The sequence below is a fragment of the Cyanistes caeruleus genome, chromosome 9, assembly GCF_971803275.1.
Source record: "Cyanistes caeruleus chromosome 9, bCyaCae1.hap1.1, whole genome shotgun sequence".
Taxonomy (NCBI): Eukaryota; Metazoa; Chordata; class Aves; order Passeriformes; family Paridae; genus Cyanistes; species Cyanistes caeruleus.
Window position 1 is genome coordinate 10,694,955 of NC_141709.1, and position 23,396 is coordinate 10,718,350.

The following is a 23,396-nucleotide window of genomic DNA, read 5'->3' on the forward strand; positions in this document are numbered from 1 at the left end:
TGCCATGAGTAGATTGAGTATCCCTGTAGAAAAGGACTTGGGGCTGGTAGTTGATGAAAAACTGAGTATGAGCCTACAGTGTGTACTCAGAAAGCCCAGAAAGACATTCAGTCTTGGGATGTATCAGAAATGCATCCAGAGGACTGAGAGAGGAGGTTCCATTACTTTGCTCTCTGAGATGACACCTGCATGCAGCTCTGGGCCACCAGCATAGGAAAGATGACTGCTCAACCGGGTCCAGACAAGGGCCACAAAGATGCTCAGGAGCTAGAAAACCTCTTATGTGTAGATGCTGAGAGCTAGGGCTGCTTAGCTTAGAGAAGAGAAAGCTCCTGGAAGGGGGCTGTCGTGGTTTTAAACCAATAACTAAGAAAATTACTTATTTCTTGCTGTGAGATATGGATTAGAACAAGAGCAAAACAGGCATAAAACTTAAAAGGGAAAAAAAAAAAAAGTTTATTGACAAACTACAATAATAAGAACACCAGAATAAACTTCCAGAAAAACCTTTTCATCCCCTATCTACCCACTATTCCCTTGTTCACATGACAACAGAGACAAAAACCTTGGAACTTTGATGGTTAAAACAGTCCCAATTCTTGCTACAGTCTTTTCACCAGTTTTTGTAGAGAAACAGAAGTTTCTTCCTGTTAATTTATGGAGTTTCTCACAAGAAAAATATTTTTGTTATAGTTTTCCATTGCCCTAATGTTAGCTGCTCAGAGCTGCTATTATTAGAGCCCATTCCTCCCATTTTCACATCACTCTGAAGTGTGTATGGGCCACGAGTCTAGAGATAGCATTTTTAAGGATAAGTTATTCAAAGGCAAAAAAGTCTTCTTCATCTGTTTCTGTGAGCTTCACCAGAAAACAGTTTTCTCATTGCCTCTCAGGGCTTCAAATCTCCCAGCACTTCACTATACCATAATTACTCTATTTTTTACTCAAATTTACACTTTGAACACTTTATTCCTCTCTAGATACTGTATCATGAATTAAAGGAGTTCTTTTCAGGACTTCATTGTCCATCTCCATAGTTTTAACAGAAAGATATTTCAGCTTAATTAAAGCATCTTCTTAATTCTCTACCTCTTCTGAAGCTTCTTTTCTCTCCTGTCACTGGTGGTTTATAAAGTCTCTTTTCATGTTGATCACTCTCTCTCTCTCTCTCTGGATAAAAAGATTAATCCACAAGTCTCATCTGGGTAATGAAAGAGTTAAAATCTTGCCCAGGCTTTTGTAGATGGTTCGGAGATCTCTGCCGAACAGGAGCTGGAGCCGTCTGCGATGGAAAGTTCCTCATGGCTGCTCTGGAGCGTGTGGTCGCTGCTCCAGCCCGCTGCAAGTCCAGGGCCTCTCTCTTTCTTCACTCGGCAGTTTCCAGTGAATTCAGCTACAGCAAAACCTGCAGCCGAGCCAGAGATCGGCTCGGCCCGGCCCGGCCCGGGGAAAACCTTCCCCAGGCCCCCCCATCTCCCGGCCGGGAGACGGGGCAGGCCCGGCCCCATCCCCGCCCGGCCGCACGGCCTGGGCAGGGACGGGAGGCCTGGAGCTCTGCCACCCTCCACAGCCAGGAAACAAAGAGAACCCAGAGAGCTCTGCTTTTACACTTTAAGGTAGGGTTCACAAGTTGATCCCACTTTTCAATGGCCTAAACTGCTGTCAGTTCTCAGCAATGACCGATAATTGGTCAGGAGAAAAGACTCCAGGCAGTTCCCAGCAACTCCAACTCCCTTAAAGGTAAAGTAACTCCATGACAGGGGCCCAAGGAAATATGGAGATCATGGATTCTTTATCATGAAGTGTAATGATAAGAGGAGGGGTAAGATTTTCAAACTGAGAGGATAGACTTAGATTTGGTATTAAGAAAACCTTCCCTGTGAACCACTGGCACAGGTTGCCCAGAGAAGCTTGCACAGGTTGCACAGCACCATCTCTGGAAATGTCCAAGGCCAGGTTGGATGGGGCTCAGACCATCCTGGTCTGGTGGAAGGTGTCCCTACCTGTTATGATCTGGTTGTTAAAATTTTAGAGAGATGCCTCTGCTCAAACTAAGATACAAATGAGACTATATGGAAAAGTCAATAGTATGGATTTTATTTAACAGTAAATGAGAGAGTCAGAGAGAGAGAGAGAGAGAGAGAGAGAGAGAGAGAAAGAGATAAAATGACGGAAAAATATTAATTAGAAAATATCCCTACTCTGTGGATCCCAATGACATCCCATTGATCTTCACCAGCTGGTCTTCTTGGTGGTGAGTATCTCCAAAAAAACATAGAATCCAATGGATTAATATGCCTTTTAGCCAGCTGAGAATACTCAGGTACCTCCCCTGTGGGGAGCAAGTTTGACACAGTCTTTTGCAAGACTCTGAATCAGTTGCATCACTTCACCTCACACCGGTTGCAAAGCCTCAGGAATGAGTCTGGGGAGCACTTCAGGGGGTCTTTGATGGATTCTGACACCCCCTCAGCTGCCTCACACATCAGTGTCCCATGGATGTGGCCCTCCAGGGCTGGGGGGTTTTGCACTGAGCCTGTTTGTGTGAGGGAGGATGGGTGTTCAGTGCCTCTGACCAGAGGTCACACCACACCCCCCAAAACTCTCCTCCTTCCCCTTAGGCTGGGGGAGAGACTGTGCAAACCTGACCTCAGCTGTGGGCTATGGCTTCCCCATCCCAAATCCAGCCAGGGATGATTTTCAGGACAGCTGCTGGGTTTGGCTTTCTTGTGGATGCATTCTTCTCCCTGGGCTTTGTTAGTTCTTTCCTAGACCTGAGATAATTGAACAACAGTGTCACCTTTATCTCAACTCAAATCCCCTTAGGCAGTTTAGCCCATACTCCAAGGTTCCAGTAAGGAGGCACATTCAGGGTGGAGTGGGACATGGTGGTGCAGCTGCACTATACAGCTTTGCTATAGTGGGCAAAAAATCCTTCGTAAAGATGTTTATAGGCCATGAACCATGACATTTCAGTCTCTGACACTGCCCATGGCAGGGGGTAGAACAAGATGCATTTTAAAGGTCCTTTCCAACCCATTCTGTGATTTTCTGACTATGTGATAGCCTGATTCCACAATTCTATAATTCTATGATTTATCCTTTTTTGCTTTTGATCAGCTCTCCTTTTACTTTTTTGTCTAACAAATACTATTTTCACCTTTATGAAAAGTTTAAAAAGCCATATGGAGTATTTGTACAGGTGGGAGAAGCCCTGTAATCATCACTTGTGTTTTCTATCTTCCTGACATCATTGGGTATAAAATCACCTTGATAACTGCAGCCATGTACTGATAAAAAGAGAAGCCACTGTATAGACAAGACACCAGGCAATGCACAGTGAGAAGATGAGGTATTTACCATATATTGATTATTGAGGTGGGAGACACAGTCTGTCCAGTAATAACATTGTGAAAAACACACCCCTGAGCCTGATTAAATGAGAAAAATCTGTGACATTACTAAATAATTGTAAATTTCTGTGTCATATTTCCAAAGGTGATAATATTACTACCCACATAAGACCAAAATAATACACATGTATATAAATATACATGTATACATATAAAAATGTATATAAAATGTACTTTGTGTACATCTGCAGTAATTGTAAGATACATATGAATACAATGGGGTATTTTAAGCTGTTAGCAATAAACATTTAGGGAAAAAAAAAAGAAATTATGTTGTACTGCTTTTTCACCTTCAGCTCAGTTAGTTTGTAGCAAGCTTTGATTTGCCTGTGATGTTTCAAAACCAAGAGCAGTTATAACTCATTGGAGATACAGATTTGACAGCCCAGCATATTTATATCATGGTTAAGGCTCTTCAAATTATTTTTTCTGCAATAGCTTGGTCTTAAATCTCCACCTGGATATAAGGATTACAATAGCTACACTTTCATTCACTTGAAGTACTAAATGTTGTAGTCATCACATGTTCATACTCAGGGTTATTGTTCCACAGACTGTTGACAACTGATAGTTGTTTAAGAAACAACCATTTAACTACAGCTCAGTTCCTAGTGAATTGCTAGTAACGGATATGTTACAAAATCATTAGCCAAGGTATCTGCTGAACTGTCTGAAATGCAATATATTCTGAACTGAACTATCTGAAATGTAATACATTCTCCATAAACAAGTCCTGCAAACAAGTTTTGTTTGCTCTTTTCAAATGCCTTTAATTCCTCAAAATAGTTGCTAAAATCTTACACAAAAGGAACAATTTTAAGAAGTTGAGATTTAACAATTTTCCCAGCCTTTTCAGTGATTTAGTTAGGATGGAGCTGTGACTGGTGGACAAGGATTCTGATCACGGTTGTGTTGATGCAAGCTTATAATAAATACAGTGAAAGAATATATACAAAATATAGGAATATCTCCAGAACAGAATATATGTCAGAGCCAAATGAAGCCCACTTCTAAATATTGAATCATGTCCTCCATGCATGTAGCCAGACCTTCCATCCAGCTCCAGCATGGCAGCATTGGAAAGAGCATGTTAAGGTATCCAGGAAAATCTCTTTTAAGCCTGTTGGACATCTTGTTTGCTCAGGTAACACATCCATACCTGCTTTTAAACATGCCAGGTCCCTGTGGCACTGCAGCTGAAATGGAGACATCCTCACAGTTTAGAAATCTGTCCTAGTTTATTAAAGACTAATTATTAGCCATTCATTCCAAACTGTGAGCAGCAGTTACCAAAAATAATGATGTTGTATTGCTTATACAACTAGCAGCATGCCAATGTAAGTGGTCCAGTACATGCTCTTCATCAGACCAAATATCCAAACATGATTCATGGTGTTTATCAGCTAGTAAATTTTATAGAGTCCTAGCCAAGCAGTGTTGCTAATTTGATGCACCTATAATGAGCTGACCATCTTTCATTTTCTCTGAAGTTGTTTATTACTGTAATAGGGCCTCTTACTCATTAAATCTTGTCAACATGACTGATGCTTAATACAGTAGCTAAAAGATTATTAAGAAAAATGGCTATCAAGAACATGATGGAATGAATAAACCCTTCTGCTGAAGGTGTCTTTTGGGGAAGAATCTCATTTCAATACTATGTGAAGATTTGGTTAATTGCTGCCACCCGAATACAAGATTCCCAGAAGACTCCAACAAAAGGAAATCAAGAGATTGAATGACATTTGAGCAGCACAAAAAATAACGCTATGAAGTTTGCAAGAATAGTAAGGAAAGTGAAATTATTTCAGCAGAAAGATAAACTGAAAGTACTGAGCAGGCACATCAAGCAGGTCTGCTCCACAAACAGGGCTTATAGGCAGCAAGTGCCACAGGTCTCCTGAATGCCCCTCTGCTCACATCTTAACTCCACAGTGGCAGAAGACACTCTTAAGTGCAAAACAATTTACTGTTTACAAGTTTTTTATTTACCAAAAAACAAACAACAAAAAAAAGTAGCACTCCAATGAGGAAGATAAGCAGCATTTGAAAACAGATCTGGAAACAAGCTGCTAACAGTTCTCTTCCATCCCATGAGCAAGAGTTCTCAGTGCAAACTGCTGTGGTGTGGGTCACTCTTCCAGGGGTTGCAGTGCTCCATGGACAGGCTGCTCCAGCCTGGAAGCAGGGCCCACTCTCCACTGGATCACAGCCTCCTCCAGGCATTCACCTGCTCTGGTATGGACACCTCCCCCCTGGGCTGCAGGTGGATCTCTGCATCCCCCACTGATCCCCACAGGCTGTGAGGGGATCTCTGCATCCCCCATGGATCCCCACAGGCTGTGAGGGGATCTCTGCATCCCCCATGGATCCCCACAGGCTGTGAGGGGATCTCTGCATCCCCCATGGATCCCCACAGGCTGTGAGGGGATCTCTGCATCCCCCATGGATCCCCACAGGCTGTGAGGGGATCTCTGCATCCCCCATGGATCCCCACAGGCTGTGAGGGGATCTCTGCATCCCCCATGGATCCCCACAGTCTGTGAGGGGATCTCTGCATCCCTGTGGATCCCCACAGGCTGTGAGGGGATCTCTGCATCCCCCATGGATCCCCACAGGCTGTGAGGGGATCTCTGCATCCCCCATGGATCCCCACAGGCTGTGAGGGGAAATCTGCATCCCCCATGGATCCCCACAGGCTGTGAGGGGATCTCTGCATCCCCCATGGATCCCCACAGGCTGTGAGGGGATCTCTGCATCCCCCATGGATCCCCACAGGCTGTGAGGGGATCTCTGCATCCCCCATGGATCCCCACAGGCTGTGAGGGGATCTCTGCATCCCCCATGGATCCCCACAGGCTGTGAGGGGATCTCTGCATCCCCCATGGATCCCCACAGGCTGCAGGGGCACAGCTGCTTCACCATGGTCTCACCACAGCCTGCAGAGGAATCTCAGCTCTGGCACCTGGAGCACCTCCTCCCTCTCCTTCTCCACTGACCTTGGTGTCTCCATGTTGTTTCCCTCACACATTCTTACCTCCTCCTCTTCTTTAGCTGGAAAATTACAACTGTCCCCACCTTTGTTTTGATTTTCTTCTTAGATCTGTTATCACAGAGGCGTTACCAACCTCTCTAATTGCCCAGCCTTGGCCAGCAGCATGTCCATCTTCAGAGCCATCAGGGACTGGCTCTGCCAGCCACAGTGGAAGCTTCCAGAAGCTTCTCACAGAAGCCACCTCTGTGGCTCCCCCACTACCAAAAACCAGGGCAAGCAAAACCAACACAACAGTATACAGCAGAATTAATTTAGGTTCTTCCCTATCAGTCTTCCTAATTTTTGAATTCACCTAGCTGATTAATAGTCAAGGTATCATTATTAGCCATACTATCATCATTCATGTTGTTCTAGGCTTACATTTCTGAGTGTTCAATATAATGTGACTCCAACAAAGGGTCACAGTTATTTTAATACCGACAGTATAATCAGTATAATTGTGATTTAGTAGGATAGTTCACTGTTCCCTGCATTTCAATAAACTTTTTCAATCAGAAACAGGAATTGGGCTAACATCCTATAAAAAGGATACTACTTAAGGGTATGATCTGAGGAATGGTATAGGTCAGATTCTTATCTGTTTTAGTTTTGGTTAGTCAAAGACCAGTGTCGAATTATTTGAACTGAGGAACTGGCACAGAATTAGAAAATGTGCTCTGGATTTATGGATCTGGAAACATAATGGGACCTAATTTCTCTCAAAAGTTTCTGAAGTGATTCATTTTGCTGGATTCATTAGCTACTATTGTGATCTTAATGATAGATTTTTTCAGCTCTCATGTTCTCTTTGAGGCATCCTGCTGCTGTTTATGAACAATATTAAGTCCCACTGAGACAGTGTTTAGCTCACCCTGTGCTATCTATTTTTCTGGGTACATGTACCATTTGTAACAAAGAAGTTAAAACTCCTGTTACTGACCAATGTCTGGTTTTTATAATGTGAGTTCCCTGATAGCTCTGGCTTCCTCCATACACACCTCTTTGCCATTTATATTGCTGGTGCTTATTACAGGAGCTACAGCAGGGTTGGGACCACCGAGTGTTGTTCTCTAGACAAGAAAAAGAACAAAGCTGTCCAAAAGTAATGATGTTTCCCCTTGTGTCTAGGTGTACTAAACACTACATTGTTGCCCCAGCCCTCATGTCCAGGTCATCTATATCCAAGGCCAAATTATGCACATTCAGATAGGGAACTGCAGAGTAGGTTATTCCCCTTTAGGCTGTTTTTCAAGAAGGGTTTGTCTCACATACTCTCATCTACTTGTAGAAATGCTGTCGAGATGTTTTGAACACTGACTCAGAATCTTCTGGCATACCAAACAACTTTTTCGTTCTTTTTCAGTAACAATTATACATTTAAGATTATTTCTGAAGATTTGTTTTTCTGATTAAATTGTTTATGATATTTTAAAATCTTGTACCTATACTGGTGATATTTATAAGACAATCCTAAATATAGTCTGGCAGTTCCTTTTGCCTATCTCAGTCTTTTTTTTTGTTCCTTTCCAGTGGTTGTTTGTGAATTGATGAAATCCTGGCAGACAGAAACACTCTACAGGCAGATCATCACTGTTTTATGGTTGAGCAGGGTCAGCTTGGGTATAGAAATGAGTAAGAATCACATTAAACAGACTTCCAATGTGTTTCAAGTAGTGCTAGAGGCATTTAAAAAGTGATATGTAGAAGATATAATAGTGTTAATACATGTATTCCAAACAAAAGAAAGGAAAAGAAGGGGAAAAGAGGGAAGGGAAGGGAAGGGAAGGGAAGGGAAGGGAAGGGAAGGGAAGGGAAGGGAAGGGAAGGGAAGGGAAGGGAAGGGAAGGGAAGGGAAGGGAAAGAGAAAGAGAAAGAGAAAGAAAAAGAAAAAGAAAAAGAAAAAGAAAAAGAAAAAGAAAAAGAAAAAGAAAAAGAAAAAGAAAAAGAAAAAGAAAAAGAAAAAGAAAAAGAAAAAGAAAAAGAAAAAGAAAAAGAAAAAGCTCTTCACTACAGCTGTATTAGGAGAGCAGAAGATCTCTCAGTATTGTTATTGCCATTCAGTTTGGATTGTTGCTCACTTTCACAGTTTGTCCCAGAACATTAAGTTTCTAAACCAACATGTCATTCTGATGGCATTTGATCTAGCATTTGAATCACCCACTGGAACCTGAGAAGCTTCTTTTGCTTCTTTTGTGCCCCTTGCTAGTGCATCTTGCGTACAGAAATAATCTCACAAGCCCCATCACTGCAGAACCCCTGAGAAGTTAGTGCCAAATGTACACCAGCCATTTTAAAGTGAGGAGGAGATAAATAAAAAGCAGACATCCTGGTACAAGTGAAGAAAAGAACTCATAGGGCTGAACGTGAATTATCAAGCAAATTTTCAGAAGCAAGGTGTCACTATGCTGAAATCACACTGTGGTGAGATCACAGAACCACAGAAATAGAGAATCAGAGAACCTCAGAGTGGTTTGGGGTGGAAAGGCCCTTAAAGCCCATCCAGAGCCACCCCCTGCCATGGGCAGGAACACCTTCCACCACTCCAGGTTGCTCCAAGCCCTGTCCAGCCTGGCCTTGGACACTTCCAGGGATCCAGGGGCAGCCACAGCTTCTCTGGGTAACCTGTGCCAGGGCCTCCCCACCCTCACAGGGAATGATTTCCTCCCAGTATCTAACCTAAATCTACCCTCCTTCAGCTTAAATGCATTGGAAAGGAAGATGAAGTTTGAAATCTGAAAAATGGGGATTTTGAGGTATTTCAGTAACAGGTAGAAGTACAGTTCAGGTGCTGTTTAGAACCGTCCTATAAAATAATTTGTAATAATGAGGTCCAATTTTATGTAAATTTTTTTTTAAATTTAGAATGTCTCACCATCTCTTCAAGAGAGAAAGATTTTTTTTCTTGAGTATTTACAGTACAAGCACACTCTGACCTGTGGGACAGAAAAATTATACTGGATCACTATTTAAAAAAAAGCAAAGTGCTTTGAAAAGCTGAACTTGTGGGACATAGGCAAGAAAAAAGTCAGTTGCATATTCTCCACTCTCTCTTTTGATTTCCATTTATTTTAGCTTCTTTAGTCTATACATCTCTAGAAATCATTTATTGCTTTATATTTTTATAGTGAAAATTATAGTAACCAAAGCCATCTTTTCCTTACATTGTTTAATTTTCAATTTTCAAATGGTTATTATTATTTAATTCCAATTTTCAAATGCTGATTTGGAACATGGAGGAAAATTCATGTGGTTTTCTCCAGAAATAGTAAAGGTAACTATTGGCAGCTTGGTTTATCTGTCTCGCCAGCTAGACAGTTACAATGACAAAGTTAATTCCAAAAGCATCAATTTATTGATATTGTCACAATTAATGTTCCTCTTGTTTGAACTTTACATTTTTATTGCACTGGCACATTGATGCAATGAACTCATTTTAATTTGCAGGACCAAGGCCTTTAAGGCACTCTAAGAAGAAAAGCATTCATGTACATTGAATCCTAAATCTGGAATGTTTAAAGCAGCCTTGTTAGCCCTGGTGACAAGAATGACACCAGTCTGTGAAAAGTTATGGATTTCCTCTCTACAGCAAGCAGCAGGTCTGGCATTCCAAGAACAGATATCAATAAGCTTTTTGCATCCCATGAGTGTCATTGTATTGGATTTAGGTGTCCAGGTGTTGGTGTCTCAGTTAGAGGAGATCAGGGGCTGCTCTGTGCTGGTCACAGACAGTTCCAGCTTATTTCAGACAGTTTCAGGTGCACAACAGAGCAACCACTGGGCAAAGCTGAGCACCATTAGAAAACTGCAGAAATATTAAGGGCTCATGCTGCACAGGCAGTGACAAAAAGAGAATTGAGGAAAAAGTAGATTATAACAGAAGAACAAAAACAAATAACATTGAGGGGGGAAAAATGCAGTAAATAGTTACTGAGGCATTTAGAGAAACATCTTTGCTTTCCCTAGTGCAGACTTCAGAGAGAGGAGTCCTTCCTGCCCCCTTTCCAGCCTCAGTTTTCTGTGGTTTTGCTGATTTTCCTTGTTTCTTTGGTGAGGTAAAAAGTGATGCAGAAGGCTGGAATCAGCTTGTAATGTTTCTCTACTGCCATACTTTGTTCACCTCATTTTCCTACACTAATTGTAACTTCTTACTTGTTTCCTTCAGCACACATCTGTGGGCTGCAGACCTTGAGACATGCACTCCTGGGACTCAGGAGTCCTCCAGAAAGAGCTGGATGTGGGAACTCCACAAGGACACAGACACTGTTCTACCTTGGATGGCTGCCACATCGTGTGTGCCCAGCAACAGGACAAGAGGCCAGAGGTAGAAACTGATGTCCAGGAAGTTCCACCTTAATATGAGGAAAAACATTTTTCCTGTGCAGTGACTGAGCACTGACACAGATTTACTAGAGAGGGTGTGGAGTCTCCTCCCTGGGGATATTCCAGACCTGTCTGGACACACTTCTGGGCCCTGGGCTCTGGGATGGCCCTGCTGGAGCGGGGAGGTGGCACCACATGAGCCACTCTGGGCCCTTCCAGTGACAGGACAAGAGGACACAGCCTTAAGCTGCAGCAGGGGAGGCTTAGGCTGGACATTAGGGAGAAGTTCTTCAAAGGAAGAGTGGCTGGGTGTTGGAATGAGCTGCCCAGGGAGTTGGTGGAGACACCATCTCTGGATGTAGAATCATTGCCATGGTCTAGTTGACGAGATGGTGTTAGGTCATAGGTTGGGCTGAATGATATCAAAGATCTTTCCCAACCTGATTGATTCTGTGATTCTGTCATCTCACTTGATGGGTAAATCTCCTTGTAGAGGCTGTCTCTGTTTATTTGTTCCATGCTCAGCATAATGTGTTTAGAGACTGGATGGAAATCTGTTTGCTATATTGCTGTTGACTGTTCTACAATGCTACAGTAAATTTAACTCACTGTGAACACAATTACCCATAATAACCCAAATTCCTGCCACAGCTCTGCATCTCCATCCTGGGGGCACTGTAAAATATACTCGTGCATTGGGCCTGGCAATTTCATTCACTGCTGCTCAATATTTTCTTCTCAAAGAATTTGCCAATAAGACTTTCCACAGGTGGATAAACTAAGTATATTAATATATCTTAAACTATGTATAATATAATAAATGTAATAAAATAAAATTACATATAATAAAATAAAATTACATATAATTTAATGACATATAATGACATAATATAATATAATATAATATAATATAATATAATATATATAACATAGCATTAACATAATATAACGTAACATTAACATAATATTAATTACATTTTCACTCTATCATCCACATCTATTACACTGGGCAACTGAGGACCTATGAACAACATAATTTTGAAGTGAGCATTAGTAAACTAAGTATCTATAAATTAAACTCTTTAAAAGGTTTTAAAACAATTCCCAAAATGTTGATCTAAGCATTTCACTTGTAATTTTGTTTGTTATTTATAAACATTGTCAAAATCAAGCCTTATCATGTCAAGAAAAAAAAATGTGCCTGAGGAGCATCAGCAGAGAGCAAAGAGGATTAGTCACTCTTGAAAGGTAAAAAAAATAATAAGAATGTATAGAACCTAAGGCAAACAGTGACCTTAACAAGGCAGAAATGGCAAATCCTTGCATGAAAACTTTCATGCTCCTGTAGCTTTTTGGTGACAACTACTCAAAGAAACTTGGTGAAAAGTGAATTTCTGAAGTAGAACTGAGGGCAGCAGTGAATCTGTGTGTGTGTGGAGATTTTAGCTATAGGAGTTATCAGGATGTATAACAGGATACAAATTTTTCTTTTTATAATAGGATGAAAAAAATTAATCAGAGGTGAACATGTGAAATATATGAGTTCCTATTACTGCATCAGCTGCTTTTTCAAGCTGAAAGTTTTAATCTGTTCTTCCTGTTATGCTTTGCAGTGCCTTCATTTACTGGATTTTCATCCTCAGTTCTACATTCCTGAAGCCCTGTTTAAATAGCAGTGCTTAGGAAAACTGTGATTGAGAATTGGAGAAAACACTTTATTTGAAAATTGGGTTTTGTAATGCTGTCAAAGGGATCATAATGCAATTAAACAATCAGAAATTCTTTTGCTTGTTTTCCTTTTTTCTGTGAGTGAAACAAACGGCTCTTGCAAAATACTGAAGTGACTGTCAGGGCTTTTTTCCTAAACATGTTGAAACTGTGGACTTTGCTTTATTTACTACTATTTCAAGCTTTTATATTTGTGCAGAAAATACTCCTTGGAAACCCCTTTTGAGATAAAATAGACCTCAGTTTTATCATAGGTTCTTGATATATGTTACAGGATCTAATAGAGAAGTATCCCTCTCCTAGAGAATAATTTGGAATTATCTAGCAAATTGCTTAACTAAAATTGATGACTTTCAGGAAGTCCTTGAACTAAAGAAAAGCTAAAAAAGAATCTGCATTAGAAAATTATTTTTAAATGTTTATGGCAATTTAATCCTTAATAAATTTCACCACATGGATTCTCCCTATTTACCATTTTCTTTTTTTCTGTTTATATTTGCATTAATGATATCTTACTTTCATTCTAAAGTCAATTTTAGGAAATCTTTTTGAATAGGCCAAAAAATATATTTTAGTTATATATGTATGTATGTATGATTGTATGTATGTATGTATGTATGTGTATATATACAACTGAATTGGCCTGAATTAGTAAATTGGTTTTACCTAATTTTTGTGACATCAGAAAGATTTTCACAGGCTTTTAAACACAAACTTCAATGAAATCACAATGAATTCACATAATATCTTGATCAACTCAAATCTTTTGTTCCTGATTAGTGACAGTAAAACAATATAATCACAAACATTTAGTTCTGTTGCTTTGCAAAGTTATTTATGGGACAATGATAGTAGTAGGCTCCTGAAGTCTCTCTTACTGCCCAAAAAGCTAGAAAGATATAATTTACATTATACCTGTTTTATAAATGCCTTTAAATGCAATACATGCCTTGGATAAGGAAACTCTAATCATATCATCAGGATAGATGAAATAAGTCATATTTTACATTTTAATCCTAGAATCTAGCACAGAAAAAGAAACTACACAGGTTTAAATGTATTTTGCAGTGGAGAAACTGGTGATAGGGTTCATCATCCCCAATGATGCTTTCTCATTTGATCATCTATATTGGAAGTCAAAAATTATGACAGTGACAAAGAGGAACACCAACTCTAGAGTACTAATTAAAGTGCACCAGCTCAATAGATCTTAGTTCATCTTCACATGGAACCTCATTAAGGCAAAATGATCTGTACAAATTAGTCTTTCCAAACAGAACCACTGGCAATTTTTAATGAGGTTTCCATGTAAAGCATCATCTGTCAAATTGCAAAACTAAAGCAATCAAAGACATACCATGCTAGATTATGTCTAATGTCTATTTGTTTAACTGGGGGATTGGTTCATTTTTTTAATTCAATCTTGTATTATACACATGACTTCAGAGTTTAGTGATCTGCTTGCATCAATGTCAATATTTAGATGCTTAAAGACCAATATATTTAAATTACTATTTATAACTGTTAGCAGAACAGACTTTATGTTCTGTTCACATTCTAGGCAACTAATGTCTTTCTAACAGTACTGTTAGCAAAGTAGAATAATAAATTTTTTTTAAAAAAAATTAAAAAGCTTAAAATTATTGGAAGATGCAAAGGCTGTGAGGTACCAAGTAAAAAGAACAAGAGTTCAACATATTCTGTTATAGTCTGTAAGGTATAACAAGAAAAGAATTTGAGCCTTAAAACATTATTGTGGCTCTAAACAGTGGAACAAGAGGTAGAGGGTGTTAATTAAAACCTGGAGAATCTGCTTCCACTTTACACCTTCCCTCCTGTCCCACCTGTCCCATCCAGAGTGCAGGCTACCGAGGAGAATAAAGGGTGCAATGAATTTTTCCTGTAGATATTCAGAGAAAAACCCTAATTTGTCTTTTTACATAGAAAATTCCTTTTGAGTCAGAAATAATAAAATACGTGTTAGCAATCACATGAATCAGAAGAATGTTGGTATCTTGATGAAACAACCTGGAAAGGACCTTGGGAGATTTTCTAACCCTTCTCTGCCTCAGTCCATATCATCTAAACCTAGAGGACTCCTGATAAGTATTTAAAAGGCAGTTATAAGAGATTTTTTATTAGGATAGAAAGCATGTTTGCAGCAGGCAAAGAAATATTAGTGTATCTTGGTTTTAGCTGTTTTTAAATTATATGGGACTGGTGGATTTATCTGAGACAATAAAAAAATAGGTTGAACAGCAATGCAATACTTTGAAGAGAGTTCTGAGGAGCACAGCAAGAATAATTATAGCCAAAAGAAATGTGTTTTTAGAAGGCTGACTGGAAGATTTAGACCTGAATAATCTTACAAAGATCATGTGAAGTAGGTAAAATACTGATCAAATATCTGTTAGAAAGGAGGCAAAATACTCATCTCCACGTTGGATAGTGCCAGAATCAGAGCTCTTAAACTAGATCAAGAAACTAGGACATTTGGACTTTACAGAAAGCATTCTGGTGGGAAGGATGGATAGATGTTGGAGTCAGTTGGAACACTTAGAGGAAACTGTTGGTGTTTTTAAGGATCCCTCATGAGACAGAATTTTTACAGGAGCTATTGATAGTATTTCTGGAGTTTCCAGGGAATAACAGCCAACAACAGCCTTTGGCAGCTTGCTGTGTATCAAATAGTGTTTGTTCTGATATGCACACCCGTGGAGTTTACATAGCCAAACTGCACTTGGTGTTCTCAGGTGTGTTCTGGGAGGCAAAGCATATTCAGTGACATCTCAGGCACCACATCAGCCCAAGAGTGTCAGTGTCCTTGTGATGTGCCTTGCTGTGGCATCACAGCCTTGCAAGAATGACACAGGCTTCATAAATAGTCATGATTCAAAGTAATACGAAGTAATGGTAAAGTCTGTAACTCAATAGCAATCAAACAGCTTGTTTGGGCCTAATGAAGATTTGGTTTTAGGACAAGAAATTCACACTGGTTTTAGCCAACTTACTTGATTCATTGGAGTAATGAGAGTACACTTTCTATAAGTCAAGGACAATTTATGTTTAGCATTTTTTAACCTTTATAAAAGTTGCTTGTCTTCTTACCTTTTTTAAGTCATTTTGCCAAAAATATACTTTTGTTTTTATTTCTACAGCTAGCCCATCTGTTGTCATCCTTAATATTTATTATATTAACTTTAATGTATCACCTCCCACACACTGTTTTTGCAAGGTACATAAGCACAGGCATAAGGGCTCAAGTAGTTAATTATGTAGTGAAGTCATCTATTTCTAAATTATCAGTTAGGTAAGGTTTTATAAATTGTGCTTTATTCAGGGAAACTAATATAACTAAATTAATCTTTATTAAACTAATTTCTGAAACATGATATAATAACTTAGTATAATATTTATACCTTTGCTGTAATACAGCACAGGGGGAAAGACAACTGCAGAATACTAAAGAATCTACTGCTTATGAATTAATATACTGATTTATTTATTTTCATCAAGTAATAGTGCATTAAACTCTTCTTCACATCTTCTTCAATTTGTAGATTAGGATCTCTGCCTTTCCTGACATTTCCTAAGCCTCTCTTCCATAATTCTCTTTTTAGCCAACCTGCAGCATACAGAGGTATAACTTCAGGCTGCCAAAAAGCTGTAACTCAGTGGTTTCCAGTCCCCTTGTCCCCAGCTAAGGTGGGTGTTCTAGCAATTTCTGAACCTGCTTTTAATGATCAGCTTGCTTTTTCCAAATTTAGCATTGTATGTTCCAGGCAGGCATTCAACTGTGTACCTGCACTTATGTGTGATAACAATGTAAAACCATTATATTACTCAATATATTTAAATATTTATGCTGTTAAAGAATTTCAAACTTCATTAATCTTGCTATGTGTTTTCATATTTCCTCAGCCTGAGTGATTCTCTTCTTCCATGTATTTTCATTTTTGGGTAGTCTAAAAATGGGAGGTGTTCACACTTGAACTAATTAACTGAATTTTGAGTAATTGGCTTTGTCTTCACTTTAAAAAAACATACTACACTTGGAAGATTTTAGTTTTAAGGACAATATTGGTATTGTCAGATTTCTCCTGAGTGACTGGAAGTTGAGAGAAAATTATCCCAGACTTTTAGACTTGATTTAATACAACATTCCTCACCCCATTCCTGCTGCAAAAGATTTGCTTTCACTAGAAATTGATTCACTGATATATTTAAAGCTATTTTTCTTTTTTTTTAATTAACTAGTGATCTTTCTAATATTTTTTTTTTAAAATCATCATCTTATCTGCTCTTTCAGTTCTGATTCCTTCTCTAAATTTTAGCTAGAGAGGAAAATTTTTCTTTCCTGTGTTTAATTGTAAGAGTGTTCTCAAAGTAGTCCACTGGATTTTTAAATTATGAGCCAAGGTCCTGCAATACCCAACTCAGTTTTACTTATAAATGTGGTATTAAGCTCACTATTGCTATTTAAGGCAATCTTATAACACACACATATCTCAATTTAGTTGCAGAGATGTTTGATTTAAGTAGCAGCCTTTCAATGTCTTAGAGTTTGAATTAGGAATATAAGATCAGTTTAAAATTTGACAAAAAGACAACATGAAGCAAGACCAGGAGTTACAGTTACAAGGGTAAATGACCCAATTTGTTTTCAGTTAAAAATTTAGTAGTAGGAACTCTACTGAATAAAATACACAGTACAAAGTGATGCCTTCCTCCAATTCACTAACACACTATTGTATCCCAGTATTGTTAAAATATAATTCCAACATAGAATATATAGTTTTTAAATTTTTGATGTTTATAAAATATTTATTTATTTATAATTCTGCCTGCCCATTTATCTCAAAGCAATAGAATGGAGAAAAAGAAAAAAAAAGTTTTTCTATACAAGTAAAGAGAAATAGTATTTATGTGTGACCAAATAATTTATTACAGAGCAGGATACAAATTCAGAGATTTTTACTTCCAGCCTGGTGCCTTTAATCTTTGTGTTAACTCCATTTTAGTATAATAAAATATGTCCCTGAAAAATAGAAAATCTAGCAGATTCCATAAAATCTTCTAACTGATTAATTGGAACTATATTCAAAATTCAGTAAGTACCAAAAATAAGAACTTACAAGTGCTCTCATAAAGGGTCTGAAAAAAAATAGAATTGTCCACAATGAGTGCATGAGCAAGTTCATAATAGTTATTGTAAATGCCTAAAAACCACACCCTGCATAAGTACAGAGAGACAAAAACTTCAAAGAAATATTTAAGTGTTTGGAATTCTTTAGAAATTGTGTCATCTTTAATAGCATCTTTCATCAAAAGCACAATTGTTGATGTAACACACTCAGAGCTTCAGTTCCCTGCAGCCTTGAGATGGGGTTCAAACCCTGGGATTTAAACTTTTACTTTGGTTTCTTTCTCCTTCTCTCATTTACACAGGGCACATTCTTTGCTCTTTTGCAGGTCACATTTTTAATCTCTTCACTACCAGTGAAACTAACCCGTTAAGTTGCTGTTTTCCTTTTCATGTCTATTTCACTGTTCCACCCCTCTGCCCTGTTCAGGTGAGACCCCACCTGCAGAGCTGCCCCAGCCTGGGCCCAGCTCAGGAAGGACCTGGAGCTGCTGGAGAGAGTCCAGAGGAGGCTCCAGGATGAGCAGAGGGATGGAGCAGCTCTGATGGGAGGAAAGGATGGGAGAGTTGGCATTGTTCAGATGGAGAAGCTTTGGGGTGACCTCACTGTGGCCCTTAAGTGCCTGAAGGAGCCAACAAGAGCCATGGAGAGACTTTGCAAGGGAGGGAGCAATAGGACAAGGGGAAATGGCTTCCCACTGCCACAGGGCAGGGATAGATGGGATATTGGGAAGGAATTCCTCCCTGTGAGGATGGGGAAGCCCTGGCACAGGGTACCCAGAGAAGCTGTGACTGCCCCAATATTTTAATATTGTTTTTGTATCTGCACAACTCCCCTGTGTTTCTTTATTCTTTAAACTCAATGAAATCTCTATTTTGACTGCTGATTAATTTTAGTTATTTACTTTGGATTGTTTCTTTTTGTTATTCCTCCTTAGCTTTGGTCCCTGGAAAACAGCTGAAATCCATAGGTAGGGCAGTAAGAACTGTGAATAGTCTATACTCTGCCCAAACCTTCTTTCTAGATAAATGTGCGTTGCTGGTGCTCCCAGAATTGCCTATTTCACATGCATGGTCATTTTCTTTAACATAGTAACAATGTTCACCTTAATTTGTATCATTTCAAACAAGCAAAGAACGTTGACAAAATGGTAGGGTTAAAAAAATCCCATTGCTAATGAATCACATTGCCAATAGAAAAAAAAATAGTTTAATAATGTTTACATTGAATCTTGGTGAGTAAGAAGATGCAAAATTAATTTAGCATTAAAAACCTCATTAAAATTAAGACATTTTAAAATACATCCACAGCAGCAGCTATGATTCATAGTGTGGGAGAAGGCAGTTGCAGAGGATTTCTGTGAACTCTGACTGCAGCTGGCACAACCAACCACAATTCCCAGGAGAATAGCAAATGGTGTGACAGATTAGTTATTCCAGCAGCCATGCAATAAAAGTTACTTGTAGATTCATAGAAAAGTGCCTTTCAAATGACCAATCCATCCTATTATGGAGAAAAATCAATGCACATTGTGCCTTTCCGTTTATTTACATTTCTTTGCATTTTAAGGTGACTTTCCCTGTAGCTGTTTGCTTATTATACAATTAAAATAATGTTATTTGTGCATCCTTTCATCAGTGAAGGTAAGAAGGCTAAACAATATTGCACTGATAGGAAATGAGATTATTAGTGGCAGGTTTCTCGTTGATGCAGAGTTCAGGAAATAACATATCTGAGATTTGTTCAGTCGGTCAGAGCATGGTGCTAATAACGCCAAGGCCATGGGGCCAATCCCAATACAGGCCATTCCCTTCAGAGTTGGACTCTATGATCCTCATTATTTCCTTCCACCTGAGAATATTCTGTGATTCTGTGACATGGCACAATGCCTCCTCACAGTTCTCAGCTCTGACTCACCTGGAGCTTTGCATGTTTTGATCTTTTTGGCTGAGATCTTTTCTGAGGAGATTGAGATACCAGTTCTAATCTTATCTCTCAAGGATGAATGTCAATGAGCAGAAGTTCTTAAGGTGAAGAAAACTTTAGCTGTGAAATTTGTCAGACTCCTTCCAGAATGAGGACAGATTTGGTCATTTATCAGGCTCAGACCTGATATTTCAGAGTTGCTTGACAAATCAGATGATGCTATATATCCATATTTCCCCACAGGATTACTGTCATCTGGTGCTGAAGGATTGTTATTTAAGATCTTCCTAACCTATTGTGGTGGGTTGGCCTTCATTGGCCACTGGCTGCCCACCAGGCTGCTCTCTCACTCCTCAGCATGACAGGGGCACAAAATAAAATATAAAACTCCAGAACAGCTTGTCAAAGTAATCTGTACTCCTTAGCTTGGGAAGCCTTTGTAACTCTGCTCTACTTTCCTGAGTAAATAACCTGCATCAATAGAAGGAAATGCAGAAGTATCTCCTAAGAAAATACTAGGAACAAAAAGAAAGAACAGACAAATAATGAAAAAAAACCAAAGAGCTAATTTCCCTGCTCCTGTTCTTTCCAGTGCTGCCAGGTTACCCGTGGTATGCTGCCTTCAGAGTTTTCACAAGGCAAGTGGTTTCTATGAAAGCACAGAGAAAGGGGAATTAGAGATGTAAATTGAGGGGATCTATGACAGCTAGTTTTATGAGGATTATCACTGTGAAACCATAAAACTAGGCATGGTACCAGCCTGAATTAAAATTCTAACAAAAGATGATGATGGAACTGGAATGATTTCAATGGCTAAGAACGTTTTTCACAATATAAGGCAAATTCTGCAGGAAGCCAGAGAACTAGCAATCCTCTAATTCAGAGGTGTTACCAACTGGCAGCAAGTATCTCCACATTAGCATTAGACATCTCTAAAGACTTTCAAAGTGTATTGACCATACTTTCTTCATTCAACAATAAATTGGAAAATAATCTATTCAGGACTAAACCAAAGTCTGCCACAATCCTCACTTATTTATTTTGCAAAGCAAAAGTATCTTGATTTATACTTCATTATACTGTTTGGGAAGTGATGGCATTTTCCACACCCTTCTAGATCTGTAATACAGAGAAATTATATTTGTTATTGCCTTTTCTGACCTCATCTGGACCTCCTTTTCTTTTTTATTCCCACACATCAAAACAGAACACCTAAACCTAAGGGTTGCTACTGGAGCATGTAAATCATCTTTCTGTATTTCTCTTGGGCAGCTTACCTATTGGCAATAATAGCAATGGAAACATTATACATGAGGTAAAATCTAGAAATAAAATTAAACAGGATAAACCACTATTCTATTGAATCAGATGTCAAATATCGTCCACTTGGTACATCCGTCTGCCAAGAACAATTTGAAGCACTAAGGTGATTTTTCTACTGTTATCAAGAAGTACACAGTATCTGGGAGAATAAGGAATAAGTTTCATTATCATGGGCTGCAATATCCCAGCATTGGAGCAGCCAGGCCACCAGGGGCTCACCCAGCCAGCAGCTGAAACCTTTTCTCGTATCTCTCAGATCTCCTGGGGACAGGGACCGGGCATTATCTCTGGCCCTGCCTCTTCCTCCTGTGCTGAGGGCCCTGTTTCCTCCTCATCCATCACTAAGCAAATTGATTTTGTCTTGGATTTCTTCTGCAGTACAGGGGCTGCTGTGACTGGCACAGGTTGTTCCTCTTGCTCAGCTGCAGTTTGAGTGACCACAGTTCCTGTTGTTATGTTTTTCTCCTCCTTCACTAAGGGTGCTGTCGAGTGACCAGCAGTGTCCAATAAATAGTAGCCAGAACCCAACATGGCAATAAGTTTATCCTCTCTGGTGCTGCCACAGCATTTTTCTTGCAAATATTCTGTCACTTTACCAGGGTGCTGTAGTTGTCCAGTGGTAAAATTTCAAACCATCAGAGAACTTCTCTAAAAACTGGCACATTTTCTCCCACATCCCATGCCATTCAAGACTATTCTCCCTCAGGCCAGATCTCACATGTTGAGATATGAACAATGTACTGGAAACACCAATGAAATAAGAACACAGTAACAGGAACAATATTAATAATAAAAGTGCAGAGAAGAGAGAGTTATTCAATGCCAAAATGCTCACCACAGAGCTCATGACCCAACTGCAGCCATGCCACTCCAAACTGGACAGAAGTCCTTGCTCCCAGAGAAGTGTCCCTTCCCCTGTGTCCCACAATGACATGAGGTGGTATTGAATAACCTTTGGATCCTGGGCATATTCCCTGCAAAAAATTAACTCTGTCCTAGCTGGAACCAGGCCAGCAGGGACACCTTCCACCACACTGGGTTGTTCAGAGCTCCATCCAGCCTGGCCTTGAACACTTCCCTGGGAAACCTGTTGTAAGGCCTCGTGACCCTCAGAGAGAGTCATTTCTCCAAAATACGGAATCTGCTCTAGCAAGTACTGCCTCTCTTTTTATATATATATATACAACATGTATATACAACATGTATATATACAATGTAACACATTATTGTTGCTCAGGATTGCACTTTAACTGATGAAGCTTTATAATGATATAAAAATATACATATTTTATATGTATAATAAATTATATATACATATATGTGTATAAAACATACACATATAAAACATACACATATATGTATATGTACATCATATACATATACATATATTTATTTGTACATATATTATTAATACATTATATTATTATAATACTTTTTATACACATTATTATACATATATGTATAATCAAATATTATTATATACATCTCTTATATGTAAATCATATATTCAATAATATACATATTATTAATAATAATAGACATACCTTTACAGAATAAACAGATTTTACAAGTAGATGATGAATGTGATAGGTGACTTGTCTTGTCTCTGAAATTCTATTTTGGGGGATATAGCAGTAGCATTATTAATTTCCATTGCTTAACCACTCTTGCATTGTTATTATTTAGCCTGGGAAGAAAGAACATTGTTAAGGATGAAGAATGAATAAATGGATGAATGCTTAACACACACACAACAGAACAGATTTCCATTTTTCTATATTTTGTTTATATATGGGAGTCAAGTCATTGAAGCAGGAACAATTTCTTCGTCAGTATCTAAATATAAGACTTTCATATATCAATTTATATTTGTTTCCTACAGAATTTAAATCCATCTTCTAATGGTTTGGGGTTGTTTTTTTGAAAAAAAAATACAAAGTATTGCAAAGGAATCTGTGGTGGGGTAGCTGCTTGAGAAAAATATTCTTCAGTGATGTATCTGAACTGTGTTAACAAAACAGGGTAGGAACAGCAATGGATAGTAATTGACATCCTAAGTTTTACATCCTCAGAAACTCACACACTTCACATTCACCCAGTCCAGGTCAGCCCCTCCCTTCCAGGTACACAAACACCATGGGGAACAGAGAAGTCCCTCTGAGCTCTGGCTGTGGTTCCCACCTGAGGTCAGCATTTCACATGGACTGTATCAAGGTCTAAACATCAAACATGAATCTCTTATTGTGTTTTAATCTTTTTTTGAAGTTTACAATATTTTTATGCTTTCTGAAAAAATATTTTGTTCAAAAAATTACTAAATTAATACCTGTAGAACTCCTTAATTGTGAACCACTTGATCCAATTTTGTCAGTTGTAGATGTATCATTCTGATATTGAGGTGAAAACGTTTCTCTCAACATCAGAATGTTTATTTAGCACTCACCAAAAGTCTCAGAGATTAGTCGATATCCCCATATATTGTTTAATCTGACCTTGTACCTCTGGCCT

At 38.8% G+C, this 23,396-nt stretch overlaps 1 protein-coding gene across 3 annotated transcripts in view; it reads left to right on the plus strand.

Moving 5' to 3' along the window:
• The first annotated feature begins 1,257 nt into the window (after window positions 1-1,257).
• LOC111922021 (uncharacterized) overlaps window positions 1,258-23,396 on the plus strand; it is a 33,675-nt gene continuing 11,536 nt past the window's right edge. The window contains exons 1-5 of one of the 3 annotated variants that reach the window (XR_015274135.1): window positions 1,299-1,616; window positions 7,978-8,079; window positions 9,892-10,043; window positions 10,610-10,768; window positions 16,116-16,200. Coding sequence is in view for 1 of the 3 variants with exons in the window: in XM_086842899.1 (XP_086699025.1) it covers window positions 10,015-10,043; window positions 10,610-10,768; window positions 16,116-16,200 (273 nt within the window). In the remaining 2 variants the exon portion in view is untranslated. Of the gene's footprint in view, window positions 1,617-7,977; window positions 8,080-9,891; window positions 10,044-10,609; window positions 10,769-16,115; window positions 16,201-23,396 lie in introns of those variants that run through there. The other 2 variants (XR_015274136.1, XM_086842899.1) reach the window with 2 other exon arrangements.